Source organism: Micropterus dolomieu, linkage group LG05 (assembly GCF_021292245.1).
Source record: "Micropterus dolomieu isolate WLL.071019.BEF.003 ecotype Adirondacks linkage group LG05, ASM2129224v1, whole genome shotgun sequence".
Lineage (NCBI taxonomy): Eukaryota > Metazoa > Chordata > Actinopteri > Centrarchiformes > Centrarchidae > Micropterus > Micropterus dolomieu.
This window is the reverse complement of record NC_060154.1, coordinates 26,745,209-26,762,408: the sequence shown is the minus strand read 5'-3', so window position 1 is coordinate 26,762,408 and position 17,200 is coordinate 26,745,209. Positions and strand designations below refer to the sequence as shown.

Genomic DNA, 17,200 nt, shown 5'->3' with positions numbered 1-17,200 from the left:
GGAATATACACACTGATTCAAGGCCACAGTGGCATCTGATCCAGGTTTTAATGCATTTACAGGCAAAGCTGATTTCAGTAAGAGAGAAAACAAACTCCCAAATAAACCAGCAGTGGAATGTCTCGACTCTGATCTTCCTTACACAGTGACCTGATCAAGTACTGAGATGCATCTTTGTGAGAAAAAAATAAAATAAAATCCCAGGATAAAAAAACAAACAAATGTCAGATATTCCAGTTCTTCCATCTCCCAAACCCTGAAAATATCTTACGTTTTCAACTTCCAAAATATAAAGTACCTATATGTACCTTTTATAAAAGAATCTCCTTGAAAAATACAATAAAATTAGACTTTAAAAAACTATCGTGCAAATTGGAGTTTGAGTAACATACTTAAGACTGTATGACATCACAAGGTGGTGTGCAGCGACTGTTGTGCCCCCTGCTCTGTCCTCTGTGCTGGGTGAACGCTGTGGTCAGACTTTAGTGTTTCCTCAGAGTTCCTCGTGTATTTGACACACTGGGAGTCTCCATCAGGGGGCAGGTTCAGCTGGACACTGTCTGTCTGTGTGAGCACGGGCGTGGAGGTGATCCAGCTGGACCCGCTCAGATCTGACGGCTCTAAAGTCTTATCTAGAACCTCCGAGTCTTTGGTGGAAGGAGGCTGTGGCTCCCCCGAGAATGGAGGTGTGTCTTTGGTGTAAGGAAGTGTGTCTATTTCTGTAGGACCTAATGTGGAGACATCTGAAAGGCCCATCTCACTGTCTGTCTGTAAAACAGGCCCCTGTGATGTCTTGGATCTGGGAAGGCTCCTCCGGTCTTTTTTATTGCAACCTTTAGTGAGGGACAGGAAGGGAGGCTTGGGGCTGAGCGGTGACCCCACCTTCACCCTGCTGAGGCTGAGGATGTTCCTGCGGGTTTCAGCGGGGAGTTTATCCAACTGTCGTCCAACTTGGACTGGGCTGGGAAACAGCGTGCCTTGACACGCCCTGTAGAAGTATCTGGAAAGTAGAACAAAGCCAGACATCAGGACACACAATCATTAAAAGGCATCTGGTACAGATCTAATTCATGGCACGGGTCATAAATATTTGAGAAACGGGCTTTTGTATTCAGTCAAGCACAAATGAAGCACAGCGTACCTGGGCAGCAGTGCTGCTACTGGCGTGACGACACAGAGCAGGTAGAAGAGGGGGTCCGGCAGCAGCCTCTGCATGGTCCAGTAGGGGTTGGAGGGAGAGTAGCAGGTGGGACAGGAGGCATTGTAACACAGAGCAACTGTGAAGAATAAGGCTATGCTGAAGGCGATAGACAACCAGTTCATCCAGGTCTACAGGAGAAGAAGACACAGAGAAGTATTATCATTTCTTTCTTTTTTCTTTTTTGTGTGAAAAACACTTGATTTAGTAAAAGACGAAGAATATAAAAGTCAGTGTTAGATATCACTGCTGATACTTTTGTACACTTATAACGTTATTATGTTATAAAGAAAGGAATACTGATTAACACAGCTGATAACACCACCAAGCCATCCACAGACATCCCTGCCCCCGCAAAGTATTACAAAAATGTATCACTAAATAGTGCATTACCTCGATTGATAACTCAATACAATGGCAACTTTAACAACAAGAGTTAATCCATGGCGAATGTTAATTATTAAAAACGGGATGACATTTTAGGATTTATGTTGACTTGAAGATATTACCTGCAGCTCCTCATCAACAGTGACCCCCAAACTGACATCTTAGACAGCGGACCTCCTTTTGATACGATTTTGTCCCATGGTCGCCCATCTGATAGGATTTTGACTTTTAGATGTTTTATTACAAAAAATGTATGAAACCCATTACCAAAACAGTCATACATTCTGTCATTGTGTTACTGGATGGAATTATAGTGAAAATAAATGATTCCCCTGTTGCTTGGGACCCCCTGGAGCCCCACTAAGGACACCTGGAACCATAGCTTTATGCAGTGCGCAGCCATGTTATGTGTAGGAATACGGAAGTTCTATGGCTGACAAAACGTAGTTCCAAAGGAAATGGCAGTCTGACGGTAAAGTAAAGCACCGGGAATATTCTAAATACAGCGAACACTTGAACTGATAGATTTTTTTCTGTGGCTAAAATACGCTTTGCTGCTGACCCTGTCCACAGTAGTACATTGCTTAGGCTTCTGTGCTAGTATAACTCTCGTTCTTCAAACTGGGGACATCTACTGCAGGTAATACACTGACCATTGAAAAGCACCTCATACTGCCCCAATGCAATATCAAACCGAACTACCCCTTTAATCTCCAATATCACTGCTCATAAGACATATATTTTAACACCATGTAGTCACAGTTCTGGCATTAGCTTTGTTAAACTGCATCTCCGCTCTCTTAATTACATCCACGATTCACTTGCAAAGAGAGAAGAAAAGAGGAAATATGTTTTCAGAGAAATGAGACGTCCTTTGCCCCCGAAGCGTCACATTAACTGGCATCCATTTGTGATGACGGCAGCAGCTTATCACAGCTGGATCAGCCGCCAGCAGGCTATAATAACTGTAGACAGGGTCATTTCTACTAGCAGAATGTGTTTACATCATTTATTCATTATCTGCATTTGTATTTATTGATATTCTGATTCTGAAGTCATTATACTTAATAACTTAGAATCACGGTGATCATGATGTCTTTTACATTTTTAGGCTAAATGTTTCAGGGGAAATTTAAATGATTTAACTCATATCATAGCCGACGCTCAGGAATAATTAGCCTCACGTGACTGAATGGAAATGACGATAAATTATGTAAAAAATGATTCTTGCGGACAGACCGACTCGGACTTTCTCTGACTTTAACGTCCACAACAAGAAAATGGGGGAAATAAAAGCTCATGAACAGAAAAATCTTTCAAATAAATGAAGAAAGTTGTTCGTGCTTCTTTTGATGTTCAGAGTTGCACAGGTTTTAACTAGATGGTGAATCAGAAAAAATATAAAACTTGTGAGTGAGACACTCAGTTTAATCTGTTAGCCGTCTTCACTCCGATATGAAACTCCAGTGATGTTGTGATGAATCAGATCAGTGCGATCAGCAGCAGTGTCCAATCAATAACTGATATTCAATAAGGGGGCGTGTCAGCTGTTAGGGCCGTTATAAACAAAACCAACACTGGCAAACCATTTGAGTCTTAAAGAAAAATTTTGTTTTAGTAATCTGGGTGTGTTTTTCTAGTATCAGCCATACTTGCTGGAATCTGAGGATGTGGCAAAATCGCTTCAACAAAGTCCAACAGGGCAGGAAGGGAGTCCATTTATCACACAGGTTGTAAACAAACCCCCATTTAGCCATACTATCTTGAACACTTATTTAGAAATTAAACTCTAGTCGAGTCAGTTTGCACACAACTACAATTACTACTGTGGATCTTTACAATTTCATGGATGTTTTATGGTTTTATGTACACCAGACTGAAATATAATTTTAAAGTAGAATACTTTTTTTATGGCCTCTTAGGAGCTGCAGAACAAACTGTAAACACAACATGTTATTGCTTTATATGACAAACAGCTTAGTAAACAGCTGCCTACTTCCACATGTAGTGACAGTAACACTCCAGTTAAAGTTTATTTGTTTATAGTCATCTGACAAATGTAACTCCTGAAGGACAAATCTGCCTCTTTAGCTGCTAAATGCTCAATACACTTTGAATTGCCTTGTTGTTGAAATGTGCTATTCAAATAAACGTGCCTTGCCTTGACTTTTCTTTCCCACAAATGTATGATAAATAACATACATTTTTCAGTAATAGTTTGTTTGCAACCTGCCTCGTGTTTCATGCCATGTTGGACCAAGGTTACCTAAAACCAGAATTTATCTTTGAGCATGTATATAAACCAGTAAATGTAATCAAAAGGTATAAATATAAGCATTCTGCACACTAAATAATTTAGATGGAGATATGTGTTCCTGCGCTCTCTAATGAGTTTTGGCAGTTAGAGCACTAACTGCACTCGTGCCACCCCGAGGCCTTCTTAATTTCACTGATAGACATCTGACAGAGTGAATTCTATACAATGAATTCACTGGAGTATTGTCCCTCCTGACACACAAGCACGTACAGGAGCGCATAATTAATTACTGCCTCACAGCTACTGTATGGGCGAAGTGAAAGCGTGCTGCCTGCTGTCACCTCAAATACCTTTAATTGACTTTCACAGCCGATTACCAATCATGCATGCATTATGTTCCTGAGCGGCCAGAGAATGAAGTACCTGCCATCTGAGCATTTGGAATTGTTTACCTTCGGTCGATGTTGCTCACCATGAATACTTCTATGCACGAGGGGCCATCATGTCCAGGAAGGCAGTTAGTGAAAAGGACATTTTTCATGTACAAAACTTGTCAGGCTAAATTTACAGCCTCAGCATAATGGAAAAGACTGTGATTCAGTGCAGGGTCATAAATTTAAAATGGCTCATGACCAAGACTGCTGGGCCGTTTACGGGAACCTCACGTGGATACCTGAGAATAAAATCGAGGCAGAGAGGGGGAATAAAATAAACAGATATTTAGGAGCTCTGTGGCACTGTGAAGTGGTGTTGTGGTGTGATGTGGTGGAGACAGTTTGCGGAGGGCCTGGACAGATGCAGACACGCTATCAAGCTGATATATAGGCTCTAATGTTGCAGAGCTTTCTGGTTCAATCTAATCAGCTGGAGTTAAATATCCAGCCTTCACACCAGTGCTCTCACAAAGCCATGCTGATTTGAGTGAGAAAAAGCAACGCTGAGAAGTGAAGAAATCTTTGAGTATTGACATCAGTGGGTCCAAAATGAGGTTCCTTACCCAGGTTTTGGTCTCAATGCCCAAGTGCACCAGAATGGTGAGTAATGCGAGGGTGGTGATGGGAGTTCCCCATGTAAACAGATCCACGTCAGAGTCAGCGTAGGCCTGGGGAGGAGAAGAAAAAGAAGAACGGGAGGAGGGCCCAAAAGAGCGGAAATGATAAGTAACAAGGAATTTCTGAGTGAAGACGAACTGATGGAAATTAAAACCAGACTCACAAAGTAAGGAATGAAGAAGCAGACCAGACTTTGGTAGAAGGCATCAATCATGTTCATCCAGAACATATATGGCTTATATTCCTGTGAGATGAAACCAGAGATTTACCGTCATGAACCTCATCAATTTCACTGAGCAGAGGTTGAGATTATACCAAGGTGCAGTATAATATAAATATAGTGTCATGAATCATAAAGTTGAAGCTGAGCTTTCAACATCACTAATGATTAACAACATATCAGTCTATAAGTCTGCTATGTTCTTCTTAATCGATTCAACATTGCCAGCAAAAAAGTGTGCATTTCTTTAGCTTTTTACACAATCTACACAAATTTCATGAATTCACAAAAAAAGTCAGGCTACTTGTAAGTTTTACTATTTTTACAACAGAAATGAAAGAGTCAAGTCATTTCAAAGTCATTTCATTTCATTTAGCAGGAAAAATGTTTGCGGTTTCCTTTGTGTGAAGAGGCCCAAGAATGAAAGTCTCCTGCCGTGCTGGCAGCACTGCGAGGCTGTACATCGGCCAACGTCAGCATGCTAGCATGCTCAAAAAGACAATGCTAGCATGGTGATGTTTAGCAGGTAATGTTAACAGTGTTCAGAGATCTGTTAACACTAAACAAAGAGGGACAAATACACAAGGAGACCGGACCTCGGAGTTCTGGCCGTTCACATAGAGCTGAGGTAGTTGTTTGAGAGTCTCTGCTGACACGTCTTTGTCCAGAGTGCCAGTGATAAGTTGCGGGAAGGCGGAGAACATCAGGTTGAAGAAGATAAGATACCACTGGTCAATCATGGCTGAACCTGAGAATCCACAGTAGAACTGATACCAGAAGATAAGCGCTACAAACATCTGTGGGAACAAAAGATAACAGGGGATTAATTCACACGAGGAGGCGGGACAGAAAAACAAGAAAACACGCTTTTTTGCGGGACTTTACTTCTTTATTTGTCGACTGATCTAAATCCCATTCTTGCTGACCCTAACATTTGTGTCTGCACAGGTGCAGCGAGATGAGTGTATAAAGAGGTAAAAGCGGCTTACGGCATTCTTGTAGAAGAAATAGAGAATCATGTTGGCCAGTCGGGAGTAGCACCAGTGTCCGTGGACCAGCAGGAGCTTCTGGAGATACCGGAAACGTGGGAGAGCAAAGTCACTTGCCATCACCGCCTGCAAAACACCAGAAGGAGCCAACGTTCAATCCCCTCCATCCTGTGCTTTCTCTCTCCCTCTCACCATCAACACACACACACACACACACACACACACACACACACACACACACGTTATTAGAAAAATAACTGTAGGAATTGGCCAGCGCTGCTACACTCGCCTGCCTCCTTTTAATTAATCTTTAGTGGGTATCATCTTTCCAAAAGCAATAACGCTTAAACGAGGCCACCTTTTGGGATTCATCGGCACAGCGGCAGGAAAACAGTCAGTCTCATCCATCATCATCTAAAACAAACCCCTCCCTGTAGTCGCGCCGAGTTTATAACCTACATTTTAAACGGCGCCGCTAACCCTGTATGACACATCTCAACAGTCAACGTTATTTGTCAACAAGAAGAACAGCGGCAGATGCCTCGTCGTGGTGCAATCGAGGTTCTGCTGTGCTCTCGTAACGGCCTCATAACGGCTACACGGGGGAGTGCGCTCCGGGTCGGAGGAAGGTATGTTAATCATAATACAGTGTGTGCTGGCCTGAGCGCAGAAATGTGCGCGTCTCAGCACACTATGGAATCCCAACGAGTGGCCGCTGTCTCATTAGGAGCAAATTTGATTAACGATGATTAATCTAGCGGCCCCAGTTAAGGACAGGATCCTGAGACTTCAACAGATGTGCTACACAGCAGAGCGTCTCCGAAGCCTCCCCTGGAAGTTAATTGGGAATCTCAATCATTGCTATGCAAGATCACCTTTCCGGAACAGGGTGCTTGGGTGAAATGAGCATGGGGGAGGGGTTTAATATTAGTTTTTTTAACCACACTTTTGCCAGCAGCCTTGACTTTGGCATTGGCTGTGACCATAGATCAAGGAGAGAAGCTGGTGTGGATGGAGTCTAGACTAAAGCACCTATAAAGTGTCCTGCTTCACTGCAGGACACAGGACAGGCTTCCTGACTCAGCACCACACAGGTAATACTATTTAGAAGATGTGTATGGATGTGGACTAGAACACGCACTTAAGAGTAATGAAAATCCATTAGTTATGCTAAAGAACGCTAGTGTCTTCCCTTATTCCCCTTATCTTCTATCCCATAGCACCTCTCGGACCTCCCAGGAGCTCTCATATTGCATTTTATTACGATCCCCTTCAAGTCACTCCCCCACCCCCCCTTTCCTGTACGGTCCCGTCCAGATTTCTCCTTACCTGCATGCCCTCCTGTCCCGAGATGCCCACACCGACGTCCGCCACCTGGATCATGCTGACATCATTGGCCCCATCACCTAAGATTAATGTTGTGCGAGAGAGAGAAAGTAGTCCCTCAGAGTAGGAAACTGAGTACACAGCCTCAAGATACATTAATAAACTGTAATCAGGAGATCGGCACGGAATCATTTTGCCAGCAGCCTGGAAGCAGAAAGAACTTTATTGAGCGTGCTGTATTGTGATGTACGTGGGAGGAACGTCAAGCTTTCACAGAGCTGTCAGTTTCTTCAGCCGTTATATTAGCTCTGTGTGTGTGTGTGTGTGTGTGTGTGTGTGTGCGCTGCTTCTTGTCAGATGCCCTTCACCAGCTCAACTGTCGTTCTGGTTAGGTAGAGCCAGGCCTGCTGTGGTGGCTGACGAGCAGTGCTTTTGTTTTTGCCCTGTTGAGGGCTGCGGATTCTTCTTTTCACCACGGCTGAAGGGAGTGGGAGATGAAAGCGTTGGTGGGCAGAGAGTGTTTTATTGCCACAATAGTAAACAGGACTGGAGTGGCAGCGTCGGCTGAATATGAAAGGTAGGTGGGCGCTCAAAGAGAGGTTACCCGTTTGTGTTGTGCTGGCAAACACTGTTCCAGTAGGACAAAATCTATCCAAACACGCTGGTACTGCAGCGTTGCAATTGTCAATTAGGACTTATTTCTACAGAAATGTTAAAACCAACTTTCAGCAAGCTAGCCAGATCGCGTAGGCTACAACAACCAAAGAGAAGTAAGTACTGTATGTCTACTATATTCACATTTGTTGCATCTTTTTCTTGCTTACTGTAAACCCTCTCAATTGCAGTTGAAAGAAAACAAATTACACTTTGAAATGTTTCGTGAGGACATACAGACCACAGAAGGTGGAGGGATCCATTCTTGTTAGCGGTCTAACAGCAGATGAGGTCTGAAAACATTGTAACGTTACGCTCAGAGTGACCTTAAGCTTAATCATCATCTGCTGTCCCCACAGAGAAATAAAAAGAGTGTGAGAAGCTGCAGTGTTTCCTCCACATTACTGCTAACATAACAATGACAGAAAAGCGCTTGACTGGCAAAAACGGGATCCTCCTGAGAGCAGCAGGAACAAATGAGGAAAAGGCCATTAGAGGTCACACGGACACCCTCGTTTCATCTCCATTATGCTACAGCTTCATTAAGCCAAAGTGTATAATTACAGATGGGCCTTAAAATAACACTGTTTTCACTCAGTGGTCACAGCAGGGATGCAGGTGTGTGATGAGTGTGCACTTAGTTCTAAAATTTCAAATCAACCCATACTGATAGCACAGCAAAAGGAACATCCAGCTTCACTACACCTGTGTTCCAGTGAGTAGCCGCATTGATACTCATGATAATAGTGACATGACGCAGGAACACACGTTATCAATCACTGAACAGGAAAAAGATCTAATATCTTCTTGAAGACTTTGGGGAATTTGTTTAAGTTTGTCTGTGTACGAATAATCACTGCTGCAAGGTTATATGACAGCGACGCACTGTAGGAGCTCACTGAATTATGAATATTTTTCATTTGTTCAAAATATTTTAGCTTTTGACACTAAAATTATCAGCTGCTCCGGTCTTTGTTTAGGACACAGAGTACATAAAGTACCTTGTGACTGGGAGGTTGTCCGTTTGACCTGCAGAAAGATCTGGATGGGGAACGTGAAAGGGCAGCACTTGCAGCTCTGTCAGTTATCTTCACATAACTTTCACTGAATCTCTGAATCTCAAATCTCAATCTCAATTTCTGATTAAATTTAAACCCTGGTCCCCGTTACGCCTCACAAACAACCGGACACAACACCTGTCTCACCAATTTAATAAAAACAAGTTTGTTGCAGTGACAGAGGTGAGGCTCAGCAAAAGGCCGAGTTATGGCATGAAAAAGCAAACTAGTTAGCATTCTGGGGAGGCGCCATGATCATTAAAGTAGTCACAACTTTTTGAGTCTGCTGAGTTTCTCAGGTGAAGGTGAAGGGCCTCAGGCGAGGAAAGACACCTGTCAGCTCAGTTTCACGAGAATCCCCAGTCGCTCGACTCAAGTTCTGTCCATTTTGGATATAAAGAAATGAAAAACTGTAGGTAAGCTGGAGTCTTTTATTTTTTCCGCCTTTCAGCAGCTGTGTGCAGTGGCTCAGGCGTGTTTTGATCTGTTGGGATGCTACTAGATCTTACAACCTGATGACAGCCTAAAGGTTCAAGACTACAGTTTACAGTTTAATGAAGTTTAGTTCCTATTAGCCTCTAACCTAGTCTGTTTGTCTTCAGAACAGGACTGGAAGTTGATTTACAGTTATTTGTTCACTAATTGACAATTTTGACATATAAGGAACGATGCAGCGCAGAACATCCATATCAGTTGCACACAGGTGATCTCCAGGCGGGCCATGAACATTGGACACTTTCTTTCCACTGGCAGTCAAAGCACATCTAAAGCATCTGGGTCAAGAGTTCAAATAAAAAGGGGTGTTATATGAATGTGTGGCTTGTGGATCTTGAACCTTTACTCACCTATGGCTAGAGTCATGACCTTCAGCTTGTTCCGCACCAGTTTGACCACCATGCTCTTCTGCAGCGGCGTGGAGCGGCAGCAGAGAACGGAGCGGCAGCTCCGCGCCACCGCCAGGAACTTATCCTCCAAATTCTTATCCAGGGCATAGGCCAAGGTCCGCCCGTCAATTACCAGGCCCAGCTGATGCACCATGAAGGGTGCGGTCTGGGAGGACGAGGATGGAGATGAAGACGGATAGATCTCAAAGGGTGCTAAGTTATTGTGGAAGGCCTTGGCGGCGTGGTCTGTCGAGCTGCAGAGGAATTTGGCTTGGATGTAGTGTAAACTCTCCTCCAGCAACAATGCACACGCCTCCTGGTTCAGAGACAGGCACAGAGTGGACTGGAATTCAGGATCAGGTCACTAAGCTGTTTAATATAACATTGCCTGACCTGCTACACATCTGGCAAACAGATGCTTCAACAGCACAGATATAAACATTGTTGGTCCTCAAATGACCGTCCAATCTCATTTTTTTAACAAAGGTGTTGTTTTCAGTGAGTACAAGGACAATATTGTGTTGAAGAAATAGACATTTTGGGAAACACGCATGTTCACTGTCTTGCCAAGAGTTAGATCGTTACCACTCTCATGTCTGTGCAGTAAATATGAAGCTACAGCTGGCAGCCTGTTAGCTTAGCCACAAAACCACAAAGTGTCGTTATTACACTTCAACACAGATTAAGCAGAAAAAGTTCATTAGTAGCTAATTAGGCTAGCTCTTTTTGTGTTTCCAGTCTTTATGCTAGGCTAAGCTAACTAGTTGCTTTCATATTTACTGTACAGACACGAGAGTGGTATCAATCTTCTCATCTAACTCTCCACAAGAAAGACAAAGAGCATTTCCCTAAATTGTTGATCTGTTCCTTTAAGAAGACTGTATACAAATTACTCAATCAGGGGAAAAACTATGGCATAAAGATCAATCATTTTATTTTGCATCTATCAACTATATTTTAGTAGCCAACCCAAGGGACATATATGTTCTAAGAGTATACAGCCATGCTGGCGGCCTGTGGCGCTGTACAGTGGCGCTGTGAGCTAAATGCCAACCTCAGCATGCCATCATGGTCACAATGACAATGCTGATTTTTAGCAGCTAGTGTTTACCAACGTAGTTTATTTTGTTAGCATGCTATTATACGTTAACTGGCAGTAAAGACAAAGAACAGCTGATGTTGATGGGAATGTCATTAGTTTTGCAGGCGTTGAGTTATACAACAAAGTATTGGTGAAAAATTGAAATTTTGGCCTGATGGTGATGCTAGAGGAACTGTCAGGGGGATCTGCAAAGTTAAAAGGACTTGGATATATGTACCAAGTTTCATGGCATTCCATCTGATAGTTGGTGAGATATTTCAGTCTTGAGTCGCAGACCGACTGACCTACAACATTTCATTGCATTACATTTTTTGTCTTTTCAGTGAAGCAAGTCTGAGTTTCGCTTCTGTGCTCACCTGAGAATCAGCATTCAGTGTCAGGATCTCCTCCTCAGGGTCCAGCAGCTTGCAGGCGTACGCAATATTGACGGCCGTCTCCTGTTTGTCGCCCGTCAGCACCCAAATCTGCAGGCCGGCCTTCCGCAGAGAATCTATGGTTTCAGGCACACCGTCCTGCAGCCGGTCCTCAATGCCCGTCGCTCCTGTGGGCGAAGGAGCATGACAGTGACACACTCTCCAACATCCGCACCACGAGCAACACAAAAGTAATATTGTGTACAAAGTAAAATGAGTATTAAGGTATAATCTACAAGTGTATTGCGGCTGAGGCGTCTTTTTGGAAGACCTAAACAAAATAAACAAACTATTACCCAGAAGCTGGAGGTTTGTCTCCAGTCGCAGGGCCGACTCAAAAAGCAGCTCCTCTCTTCCCTGGATGGCCGTCTCAGCCTCCAGGTGATGCTGCAGCCAGCAGGCATATTGCTCTTTGCTCAGAATCTGACACAGGAACACAAACACACACCATCGTCTGTTCAAGTATTTGGGTAAATTTAACAGCGGAGCAGCTTCTTCTCCTTTGCCTACATGGCAGAAGAGAATCCACAGAAGCATGTGAGACCTTGAGAAGGTGTTTTATCACATCACTTAGGTGACTGGCTTTGCACATGTAGGGATATAATGAGCCCGGCTTGTGACAGCATAAATTAACAGCCTGGGAAAGTGGCACAGATTGCAGCTGAGTCACAAAGAATGTCACTTTGGAAGGGCCGGCCCATGTGATCATCTGTGCTGGGCTACAAACACAACCTGCCAAAAAGCCAGAGACACATCTCCAACTTCTAAGGCAGTTTCATGGGCGGTGAAGAGACAGAGAGAGAGAGAGAGAGAATTTATCCAGCACTTCTTAAGGAGGTTTATGGATCCCTGTCACCTTTTTTGCAATGCACAGTGTGCGAAGGCCATCTGCAGCATACAGGTTCAGGTAGTTTTGGGTCCGGTTGACAATCTTTTTCTGGCGTTTCCCTTTGGAGTTTCCTTAAAAATAAATAGGACAGCACACATAAATGAAGATTAAATATCCTTGTTTTTAGGAAATTTGCATAAGTTGTTTAGCATTTTGGTTCCAGATTGTCAAAGCCTTCTTCCAAGAGGCACATGAAAGCCATCTGTCTTCACACCTAAATTAACCATGTATGCTGCGCCTCTATGTATTCCCACCAATTAGTCATCTGGACTATACTGGGCAAAATGTGATAAGGAGATTATCTATCTCATTTTACAAACATAATTAAATCTATTTCAATTGGCGGTCTGACTGATTGTAATATGAATATTACATGTGGTTTTAGATGTTTTGAAATATGATGTTTCTTGCTTCAGTCCCTGTGACAGGGGGACACTGCACAAACAGATTGGCTTTATCAGTCTCCTGACTGAGACGGCACTCTGATCGCCAGCCTTGTAATCTCACTAATAACACAACAGCTTGGCAGTCACTGCCACACAAAATTATTTTTGCTGAAAAGAACAAATCAACAGAAAACTGTCAGTAATCTGAGGAATTTGGACACAGAAATAAGGGATGATCTTTTTATTTTTTACCATGAAAAAAGACAAATACAAAATATGTTTTCATTCAAAACTAAGGCAGACTTATGGTTGTCTCTCATATAATAATAATAATAACAATAATAACAATAACAACAATATGGATGTTTCAACTTCCTCACTAATATTCTTGCTGCTTGTGACAGAAACTCTGTTTTCTCTTTAGTTGAGAAAATAAAAATGTATTTCCAAGAACAGCTGGAGCGTTCACTTTTGACAAATAGCTGCTGACCAGACGTCCTTGCAGATGCAGGTGGAACTTGGCACAATGTTTATTTTTTCTACTACTGAAAATGGGAAAATAGGACTTGTGTTCTGTATGCCAAAAGGTTCCCAGAAAAGGTTTTTTTTAATGTGTGGCTCTAGTTGTGCGCAAACAGGGGTCATGCGGTACACGATGGAGCCAATGGTTTTCACACGGTTCCACAGATCAACAGGTGGCGGTAACGTGTCAAGAAACACACGGTTCCTAGCTACCGGATGTTCCATATTCACTCCATAATCAATAGCTCACTACGTGCGTCGGTGGGCCTTTTGGTTCTGGGCAGTAGCTTCAGTAAGTTTTTAGAGCATTTTAGACAAAAATAGTGTTCTGCTGCAGCCCAAACAGATGGCACGGGAGTGGTGAGAATGACCCAAAACAGCAAAGTTGCAGGCTGGAAAATCAACACAATGAGCTGAAAGACACCAAAACACTTCCTACTGGTTAATTTAAAAATTCTGTAGAAACTTGTCACAATCATGAAGAAATAAGGGATTACTTAGTAACTATTTAGAATGATATATTGCTTTACTCATTTATTTATTTAACCTTTATTTAAATTTACATAAAAAGACTCACTGAGATTAATAATCTCCAGGCCAGAGAGTCCAGGCCAAGACAGGCAGCAGCACAAATAACACCGTTTCAGACACAAGACAAACATCAATCTATTTAAATGAAAACAATGAACAAACTACAGAATTATAAAAGATATCAAAACATTCATCAACATTCAAAACGACTACAGCCAGATGTACCTGCATCCGAGTCACTTTATTGCATCCAAAGAGACCATCTCCCGAAGAGTCAGGTGATTATGTAACGGATTAAAAGCCGAGGGAACCTCCTACATACAACGCTTTTTTTCCTTCAGTTCAGTATGGACTTTCGGGACAGTTAATAGAAATAAATCCTGGGAGCGAAGACAATAACTTTCCGATTGATGTTTATGAAGTAATCATTTACCTGATGATTCATTAATACTGTATCTCCCAGCCTTAAGTAAACCATCATTATCTACTATATAGTCCTCCACTTGGAGTTTTTTACTACCTATTAACGATTTATTAATAATCAGATTGTCCTCACTAAATCCCTAATAACTACTCACAATTTTGTGTACTGTATTGTCAAGTGTTAAGAGGTAAATATATTTAAATTTACTGCAAGTGGAAGATTTTCTGTCAGTGAACATGGCAAAATAGGATAACATCAAAATGTAAATTCTGTTTTAAGGTGGAATTCGCTATTAAACAGGACCCTGCCGCAGGGGTGAGACTGGAGTTACACCATGACTCACATTCCAACTTCTAAGCCCTAGGGTCTACAGTCTACCTCCAGCTCCTGCATTTGCACTGTTCCTAGAGTGACACTGAACAGCTCCCTCGCCGCCTGAATGGGGCCATTATGGACGTCTGTGTTATGAGGAGGCCCAACTCATACTGCACTCTAATTGGCTGGTTTGACCCAATGGTAAAACAAAGCAGTGAGTTGTCTGTGCGAAGACACGCCCTGTATGCCATTAAAGTTGCTGAACTGAGACACAGGTGGAGGAGGTGGGTGGTGGGGGTGACAACTGTCCCGATGGAGTTTCTCTCCTCCAGTGAGCAGCACCGCTCTGTGAATTTTAACTAAGTGTAAAACTTCTGAAAATGGTAGACTGTGCCAGCTCAGACATTACTCTATAGAGGGCATTAAAAATGATGAACAATCAGCACGGCCCTGAACCTAAATGTAAAGGGACCAGCGATGTCCTCATAATGGAAAGTCAGTACAGTAAATCAGATTGTAATTCAGTATTCCTAAAAAAAAGAATAAGACTGCACGTCAGCTGGAAAACATGCCAAAAACAGGAAGAAAGTGCTTTCCTCCACTGATGTGTTGCAGTTAACAAGTCTTCATTAAGCGTAGGAGGATAATTTAACAGGAAACCATTTCGCCATGAAGCCAAGCTGCCTTGTAGAGATGAACTGGCTGCTTCTAATGAACAGGAGGGGGCCACTAACCAGGCATGTGAAATAAATTAATTACCCACACAACAGGACAGCATGCTTTTACCGAAAGGAAGTCAAGACGAATTGCTGCCAGGTGGATTCAGCCCATCAAAATATAAATATGTGGAATATATATGACCAGTTTATGTGGCTTTTACACCCAGTAATACCTCATCCTGAAAATAAAGTGTGGAAAGAAAAGTCAAATTCAGATTTACATTTACTCATTTTGCAGACGCTTTTATCCAAAGCGACTTACATCTGAGGAACAGCATACAAGCATCAACAGAGCATCAAACACAGATCTACAACTGACAATACATACTTGTAAGAGCAGCAATAAGTACTAGTAAGAGCTCATAGTACATATCACATCAATGGGGTAAATACCTAGGGAAGGAAGTAAGAGTTAACAAAAAGTGCAATCAAAACAAGATCATTGTAGGGGATAGAAGAAGAGATGAGTTTTCAAGAGCTTCTTGAAGTTAGAGAGTGACGCCCCTGCTCTGATGGCGTGTGGTAGCTCGTTCCACCATCGTGGTGTCACAGATGAGAATAGCCGGGACTGGGATTGCTTTGTGTGAAGGGATGGCAGAGCCAGGCGGCGTTCGTTGGAGGAGCGTTGCGGCCGAGAAGGAACGTAAGTTTGTATTATGGAGTTTAGGTAGATGGGTGCAGACCCAGTAGTCACTCTGTATTACTCAGATATCCTAAATTGATTTAGTATGGCACTTTCAGAAAAAAAAGATCCAAATGGATGCAGGAGAGACCTATGGTGCCTGGTGTGGTTCAAACTCTTTAAACATAATCAAGAAGTGTTGAATAAAGATGCTTACGTTGATTTCAACTCTTAGTGTTTTTGTATGTGGGTGTTTTAATGGGAATGTGGATCTTTCAGATCAATTTGAGAATGTAATGTGGGGAACTGGTCTCGGTCTTGACTCGGTCTCGCCCTCCCTCTGTCTTGGTCTCGATTTGGTCTCAGCCCCTAAAAGTCTTGGTCTTGTCTCGGTCTCAATAAACTCTGGTCTTGGTCTTGACTTGGTCTTGGTTTGGGCGGTCTTGACTACAACACTAACTAAGCCCAAAGCTCCCTCACAAAGGGCTACAAAATACATTATATAACATGTTTTTACAGGCTGAATATTTCTCCCAGTGACACGTAAACTAGACAATATGTGTAAAATCAGTGGCGCTGCCCACAGAGCATCACTTCAGGCTGTCTTAACTCTGTTGCAGCATTTTGTAAAGAATCTCAACCAGAATGCTCACAGCGGTGCTAAAACTGTTGGTAGACTGACAGAAAAAGTATCGCTAACAATTTAAATTAATTGTGTAAATCATTTGTCAAGCAAAGGCGGCACAGTGTGGGGTTTGCATGTGTGCAAATGCGGACTAGGTTAATTGGTGACCCTAAACTGTCCTTAGGTGTGAGTGTGAGTGGTTGTCTGTCTGTGTGTGGCCCTGCGATGGATTGCCGACCTGTCCAGGGTGTACCTCCGCCTTTCGCCCAATGTCAGCTGGGATAGGCCTCAGCCCCCCGCGACCCTGTACGCAGGCTAAGCGGTTGATGATGGATGGATGGATTTGTCAAGCAAAAATGCCAAACACTTCCAGGTTCCAGCTTTTCAGGTGTGTGGTGCATTTAATTTCTCCGTTTCATATCTTTGTAAATAGTAGAAGGTCTTTGAATAATGATAATAATCATTATTTGTAGCACCACAAACTGTGTGTTGTGTCAAGCCTTCCATCTATGGGCTGAAACCTCCTTGCTTAGCACCCCTGGACAGATGTCAGGTGACTTTGTACAAAGCATTAGTGAAAAGTGCCTGTGTAGCTCTTTGTGTGCCTGGAATACTAACAACCTGGTA

At 42.8% G+C, this 17,200-nt stretch overlaps 1 protein-coding gene across 1 annotated transcript in view; it reads right to left on the bottom strand.

The window, feature by feature from the left end:
- Positions 1-835: 835 nt before the first annotated feature.
- atp10a (ATPase phospholipid transporting 10A) overlaps positions 836-17,200 on the bottom strand; it is a gene marked incomplete at its 3' end in the record, with an annotated part of 31,326 nt that continues 14,961 nt past the window's right edge. Inside the window, 11 exon segments of the mRNA XM_046049503.1 lie at positions 836-1,000; positions 1,142-1,329; positions 4,840-4,944; positions 5,058-5,138; positions 5,711-5,911; positions 6,104-6,229; positions 7,433-7,509; positions 9,987-10,341; positions 11,484-11,668; positions 11,837-11,963; positions 12,397-12,500. Coding sequence (XP_045905459.1) covers positions 836-1,000; positions 1,142-1,329; positions 4,840-4,944; positions 5,058-5,138; positions 5,711-5,911; positions 6,104-6,229; positions 7,433-7,509; positions 9,987-10,341; positions 11,484-11,668; positions 11,837-11,963; positions 12,397-12,500 — 1,714 coding nt within the window.